Source organism: Pundamilia nyererei, unplaced genomic scaffold (assembly GCF_000239375.1).
Source record: "Pundamilia nyererei isolate P.nyererei 1_Seehausen unplaced genomic scaffold, PunNye1.0 scaffold00195, whole genome shotgun sequence".
Lineage (NCBI taxonomy): Eukaryota > Metazoa > Chordata > Actinopteri > Cichliformes > Cichlidae > Pundamilia > Pundamilia nyererei.
This window is the reverse complement of record NW_005187596.1, coordinates 950250-957523: the sequence shown is the minus strand read 5'-3', so window position 1 is coordinate 957523 and position 7274 is coordinate 950250. Positions and strand designations below refer to the sequence as shown.

The 7274-nt window shown below is 43.2% G+C and overlaps 1 protein-coding gene across 1 annotated transcript; it reads right to left on the bottom strand.

Moving 5' to 3' along the window:
• Positions 1 to 347: 347 nt before the first annotated feature.
• On the bottom strand, positions 348 to 6623 carry LOC102199890 (uncharacterized; the record flags this gene model as incomplete). Its single annotated transcript, XM_005747365.1, has 2 exons — positions 6399 to 6623; positions 348 to 1484 (listed from the first exon to the last, which is right to left on the bottom strand). Coding segments are annotated over exons 1-2 (1362 nt in total), but the record flags the coding sequence as incomplete, so codon positions are not given.
• Positions 6624 to 7274: the final 651 nt, after the last annotated feature.

Here is a 7274-nt window from a genome sequence, read left to right as displayed (position 1 = left end):
CACACAATACGTCTGTGAAGGTTCTCAGTCATCCAGGTCATCGTAGTCAAAGGAGCTTGCAAAGAAAAGCGTCTGGACTTCTTTAAGTTACTTGAAGACGTTTCACCTCTCATCCGAGAAGCTTCTTCAGTTCTAAGGTCAAATGGTGGAGAGTCCCAGATATAAACCTAGTGGGAGTATCCCCCCACAGAGGGACAAAAGGACCCCCTGATGATCCTCTAATCGCCTGAGCCAAGGTGTGAAACTGGGCGTGGGTCCCAATCAGCCAGAGTTTCGGGTGTGTTCATTGTGAAACCTGGCCCCACCTTATCATGCGAATTCCTGAGGTCAGCTGGCCCAGGATGTGAGTGGGCCTTAAGGCGTCTGGGAAGGGATCTCAAAACTGGATTATAGATGGCAGACAGTTGGTGTCGTAAACCCTCGCCTCTGTTCAAAGATGGTCGCTCACAGTGGACATAGATGGCTTCTTTCACTCCTCTTTCAAACCATCTGTCCTCTCTGTCCAAAATGTGAACATTGGCATCCTCGAAAGAGTGTCCTTTATCCTTAAGATGCAGATGGACAGCTGAGTCTTGTCCTGTGGAGGTGGCTCTTCTGTGTTGTGCCATGCGCTTGTGAAGTGGCTGTTTGGTCTCTCCAATGTAAAGGTCTGGGCATTCCTCGCTGCACTGTACAGCATACACCACATTGTTAAGTTTGTGTTTTGGCGTTTTGTCTTTCGGGTGAACCAGTTTCTGTCTGAGCGTGTTGCTGGGTCTGAAATACACTGGGATGTCATGCTTGGAGAAAACTCTCCTGAGTTTCTCTGATACACCGGCTACATAGGGGATGACAATGTTGTTGCGTCTGTCTTTCTTATCCTCCCTTGCTGGTGTCTGGTCTTCTTTTCTGTGCCTCTTTGCTGACTTTAAGAACGCCCATTTAGGATAGCCGCACGTTTTGAGTGCTTCCTTTACATGTGTGTGTTCCTTCTTTTTTCCTTCAGGCTTAGAGGGAACATGTTCTGCCAGGTGGTGTTGGGTCCTAATTACTCCAAGTTTGTGTTCCAAAGGGTGATGTGAGTCAAAGAGGAGGTACTGGTCCGTGTGTGTGGACTTCCGGTAAACTTCGATGTTGAGGTTGCCGTTCTCTTCAATGTGCACGGCGCAGTCCAGGAAAGGCAAACAGTTGTCCTTTGTGTCTTCCCTGGTGAGCTTGATGTTTTTATCCACAGCGTTAATGTGCGCAGTGAAGGATTCCACTTCTTGTGTCTTGATTTTGACCCAGGTGTCGTCCACATATCTGTACCAGTGGCTGGGTACTCTTCCTTTGAAAGAGCCAAGAGCCTTCCTTTCCACTTCCTCCATGTAAAGGTTGGCTACAATAGGTGACACGGGGGAGCCCATGGCACAGCCATGTTTTTGTCTGTAAAAGCCTTCGTTGTACTTGAAATATGTAGTGGTGAGGCAGGCATCACACAATACATTCCCCCTATGATAACCAAGCTCTTCAGATCATCCTGTATTAGATATGTCTCTGCAAACTGTAAAGGCACAATTAGATACAAAAAAGTCACAATTGATAACTTTTTGGGGTTAGTCAGAAAGCAGACACAAATACACACACTGGAAAGCTGTAGGTTAAGCTAAAGCAGACACAGGAGGCAAAAAGGCCAAGGTTAAATTCAAAGGTAGCAGATAAAATCAAATGGTTGGAAAGCTCAAACATAACAAAGAGAATCTGATGATGAAACAATGGTGGACTGGTGGTACTCAGGGAATGAATAATGGAAGTACATACGGGTGAATAAGATAGAAGATAAAGGAGATGAGGGCTTTTTTGAGCTGGCAACTACTTTACTCATTCCCTCATCTACAAAGTGCAGTAACTAGAGAAAAAATGCAGACAGTTGTTAGCAAAGTTCAGACACTACAGGGATGCATCACTCCTACATAATAAAGCTAAATTAATGTCCAAACACCTGCACCATATTAAAGCTACTTTGTGTACTTGGACAAAAATAGCATAGTCATTGAGCCATATCTCTCCACATTAATAAAGAGAGTTATTAATTAACTTACAACAAACTTTGATTGTACCATATCACCCTATAAAAGCACAATGAAAACTGCAGCAGTTGTGCTTGCATGTACTAATCTTCAATTAGTTGCCAATCCACTGTATTTATCAGTAAGCAAAGTCTCAACTAGGTGTCAGGTTTGATAGCATTTTTAAAAAACCTGCTGCTCAGACAAATGAAGAGACACGGTTCTGGTCGATGGATATAGTGTAAAATATCTGTAGACCGCTTTTTATTGACAGTTTTGAATTACACTGTAGACTGGATGAAATGCATAGTTTTGAACAGCACTATTAAACGGCAACACCTGTTCAACTGTTCATTAATACAAAAATCTAATCAACCAATTACAATGCAGCAACTAAATGAATTTACACATGTAGACATGGTCAAGACAAAATGCTGGGTGTAAGTTTGAAAGACAGGTGATTTTAAGTGACTGGCACCACCGCTGTTGGTGCCAAAAGGATTTCAGAAACTGCTGGGATGTCTCTAAGGTTAACATAATAATAATAATAATAATAATAATAATAATAATAATAATAATAATAATAATAATAATAATAATAATAATAATACATTTTATTTATTATTAATAACAAAGAATGATCCTTGGGCCTTGTCGATGTCAAAGGTATAAGGAGAATGGATAGACTGCTTTTGTCTAGCTGATAACTCAAATAGCCACTCACTGGGGTGCCTGTGGCTCAGGTGGTGGAGCAGATCAGCTACTGATTAGAATGTTGGTAGTTCAATCCTTGGCTTCCCCAGTCTACATGCCAAACATTTTTGGGCAATATACTAACCCTAAGTTGTATCTTGGGGTTATGGGTTACACTCCGATGTGTTCATCGGAGTGTGAATGTGTGCAATTGTTGGTTAGTTTGCACTTGAGTTTAGAAGTGCTTGTATGAGTGGGTGTTAATGGGTGAATGAGGCATGTCGTGTACAGTGCTTTGAGTACTCCGGGAGAGTAGAAAAGAGCAATATAAGAATCAGTCCATTCCAACCAAGGTATGCAGAAGAGCATCTCTGTACAAGACTTCTAATCATGAATCAGATGGGCTACAACAGCAGAAGACCATACTACGTGCCATTCCTGTTACCCAAGAACATGAAACAACACTGGACAATAGAAAATTGGAAAAACATTGCCTGGTCTGATTAGGGATGGTATCGTTTAGGTTTTATCCGACACCAGTACCAACCCTGTACTTTTGAAATGGTGTCAGTGCTTAAACGGTGCTCGAACCGGTGCTTAAAGAATGGAGAACACAAACTTTGTCCTAAAACCTCTCATGTTCAGCTGTTTTTTTGTAAAAAGATAACAATGTTAGCCTTTTCTGCAGCTATAGGGGATTTATGGCATCACTCTTGGCTGGAAGCAGTGCTTAAACAATGGAAAAAACAAACTTTGTCCAAAAACCTCTCATGTTTAGCTGTTTTCCACTTTTTCTTTGGTCATTTTAGCCTTTTTGGCCAGGGTGAAGGGAGTATCTGCCATCAAACAAGAAGACAGCCACATGTAATTACGACGGTGTTTGCTAGTTCACCTTACATGCATTAATGTAATAACGTGGTTAGCCTACTCAACGTAAATTACACACGAACAACATTAAGCTACTCACGCAGAGAAGAACGGCTGCTGCTGCCATCATCATCCGTCATCATTTCTGCTACACTGACAGGACTAGGGGCCAGGACTCTCTTCTTCGGGTTTTTGGGGGATGTAACTCCGGGTCAAATAACAGGCAACCCACGCGCAGTAGATGCGCTCGGTGTGAGGTGTGAGGTCTTGCAGCAAGCTATCAAATACGGCGCATTTCTCGGCTTTTAACAAAATGCTATACGTCACCAGGTGTTTCATCAGATTCGAGGAGTTACCTCCTCAGAATCAGAATCAGAATCAGAAAGGGTTTTATTGCCAAATGTTGAGCAGGTTTACAACATTAGGAAATTGCTGCGGTGCTTCAGTGCAAACATACTGTCATAAATTGCGCTTAAATAGACATGAAAAAATAAAAGTAAAAATAAGAATTAAAAGTGCTACGTAGAAAGATATATACATGAGTGCAGGTGGTGATCAATGCCAAACATGGAATGATGCAGTGAACACAGCGTAGGGTCATGTGTTAGTGGTGGGGACAGTCGTACGTTTATTGTTCATGTGTCCAACAGCAGAGGGGAAGAAACTGTTCTTATGGCGAGAGGTTCTGGTGCGAATGGACCGGAGCCTCCTGCCTGAGGGGAGCAGGTCAAACAGACTGTATCCAGGGTGAGAAGGGTCAGGTGAGATCCGAGCTGCACGCCGCAGTGTCCTGGAGGTGTACAGGTCCTTTGCACAGTATCACCTTAAAGTACTTGTTGCAGGCTGCTGAGTTTGCATCTTTTCCTGTGAAGTACAGCCAGACTTTTGACCGCTTCACTTTGGGCATTTTTAATCTGTAGTTCTGCTCTAAAAGAATGCACGTACCTGGGCCCGCCTACTACGCTCGCAAAGGTAAAATGATTGGCTGGAATCCAAATTGTATGATGTCTCAGTAAAAAAAAGCACAGAAACGAAGCACCGAAATGTGCGCTGCTTTTCGGTCTGGTTACTACCGTTTATGTCAGAACCGGTACCCATCCCTAGATCTGATGAGTGTCAATCTCTGTTGCCACATTCAGATGGTAGAGTTGAAACTAAGCATAAATTACATGAAGGCATGAATTTTGCTTCTATCAAAGGTTCAGGCTGCTGGTGGTAGTGTGTTCTTGGCACACTTTGGGCCCCTTACTACTAACTAAACATGATTTAAATGTTAGAGACTGCCTAAGTTTTGTCGCTGACCATTTTCATCCCTTTATGACCACAGTGTGCCCATTTTCTAATGGCTGCTTCCAGCAGGACGTCACAAAGCTCCAATCATCTGAAAGTGGTGTTTTGAAAATGACAATGAGTTCACTGTACTTAAATGGCCTTTTCAGTCTCACTTATCTCAATCCATTAGCGCACCTTCGGGATTTGGTGGAATGGGGGAATCACATCATGGAAATCTGCAGCAACTGTGTGATACTATCATGTCAATATAGACCAGAATCTCAGAGGAATGTTTCCATCACCTTGTTAAATTTGTGCCATGAAGAATTAGGGGAGTTCTCAAGGCAACAGGGGGTCCAATCCGAAACTAGCAATGTGTACCTAATAAAGTCTCCTGTGAGTGTTGTGCACTATATAGTGGGTTAATTTCAGCATATTGATTTATGTGGTGGTAATAAGGGCAAGGAGGTGTGGCTACTCTGAAATAACAGATGAGTTAGAATCTTAGAAATTCATGAAAAATTTTACTGTGGTGTTGCTGAAAGTGGCATCACAAATGAATGTGGACCTAAGGGGATGACAGTGAGAAAGCAAGAGTGAGCGAGTGCCTGTGTGATAGGAGAGAATATGCCAGAATTTGTAAGATGGGACCCCCCCCCCTGTGAGGTCTATTAGCTGATAGATCTACAAAGTGAACAGGCTTCCATGACAGTAGGTGGGACATTATAATACAGATTTAAGTGCTTCCCATTGGTCCACCTTCAACCTGCATAAAAGATTATAAAGAGGGAGGTGCTACAACAGGCTGAAAAAAATGAGGCTTTGGAGAAAAAAACTCAGGAATTTCATCGCTTCCAGTTTTGACTTCTTCTCCTCCTATATCAGTGCTGATGTGGAGGAATTGCCTGATGGGTGACACCATTCAGGACATCATTCAGGAGAATACTGCAGTGGTATTTGGCACTGAAACAGCAAGCTCCAATGGATGTGGTTGTGAAACAACTATGACTTGTAGAATGTGATTTGAATGAAAATAGTCAAAATATTCAAAGGTTTGTCTTGCTAATGAATGTAACTCTTCTTTCCATTATGTTCCCACAACTCTGCACTCTGCAACCACTTGTCTCATGTTTACTTCTACATGTTTTTTTTTTAAATCCTAAAGAGAAATGGAAGTGAAGCACAATTACCAAAACACACCGCTCATCAGCTGTGAGCTTGGATGGATGCAAGTTATTGGTCCTTGCTTTTCATGAATATATTCAAATTGTAGTTGTCACGAACCGTAGTTCAGCACACAAGCTGGACCCAGAAGCAGAGACAACACGCCAAGGTGCGCGCAAAATATATTTTTAACTAAGGGTGTCCCGGAAGGGTCAAAGGAAAACACGCCAATTAACTGGAAAACCAAGGGGCCGGGAGATAAAAAACTCAGGAACGCCGTAGTCGGGACTGAGGGAGGCTGCAACAGAAAGAGGAAGAGAGTTACTGGGGAACGGGGAAATAACAGCATAAGCAGGGTAGAGTTGTTAATCTTACGATCAAGGCTGGGCCGTGGGAACCAGAGGGAGGGGTGAGGGTCCGCGGGAGAGCTCCAGGGAAAACAGAGGAGATGAAGACTGGTGGTGATCCGAACTCCAGGCAGGCAGGAGGACAGGCAGGTGAGGGCTCAAAACACTGAGCTGGGTTAAATAGTTCACCTGATGATCGCCTGGGATGGGATGCAGGTGTGGAGTCGACAGCCACACCCGTGGGCGTGGGCATTCCATCAGCTCCTTGGACACCGGGCCGCGGACCATGACAGTAGTGGTGAGTGCTGAGTTCCACACTATGACATTTGAAGAGACTCACATTTGTTTTTGCTACTAAGTGAGGTGAATCATTGCAGTCATCCTTTTTTGTGAACATCCAAGAGCAGCTATGACAACTCCAGTGCCGAGACCTGTGGAGTACTACACTGGAGGAAGAAACAGAACTGGAACAGATAATTGGGCTTTTTTGTTTTTCATTGACTTTCATTCAGTTCTAGTCAGGGGATCTGCAAAATATTTGAACAGCTCCAGATACCCATGTTTCACTGTAGCACTGTCAACTAACATTTTTTTCGTTCAGTGGAGGGTCATCTTCAACAGTCATTTGCAGTTTACTCTACACAAGAAAGTAATCTTTTTCCCCCATTTCTTACCAGCGTGCTGCTGACAGAGCCTTTGACATTAAAACCACATTTTAATCAATCATTTTACTTCCAGTGGGTGGACAAAAAAGTCATAGCAGTATCCTTGCCTGGACACACAGTGTCAGACTTTAGCAGACAGGGGTAATGCAAATCTTAAACAATGACAAATAGTCCTTGATTAAACTTCTGCCTGTGAGGGGAGCTGGATTTGATAGCATGAGAGTGCGAGATCATTTGCA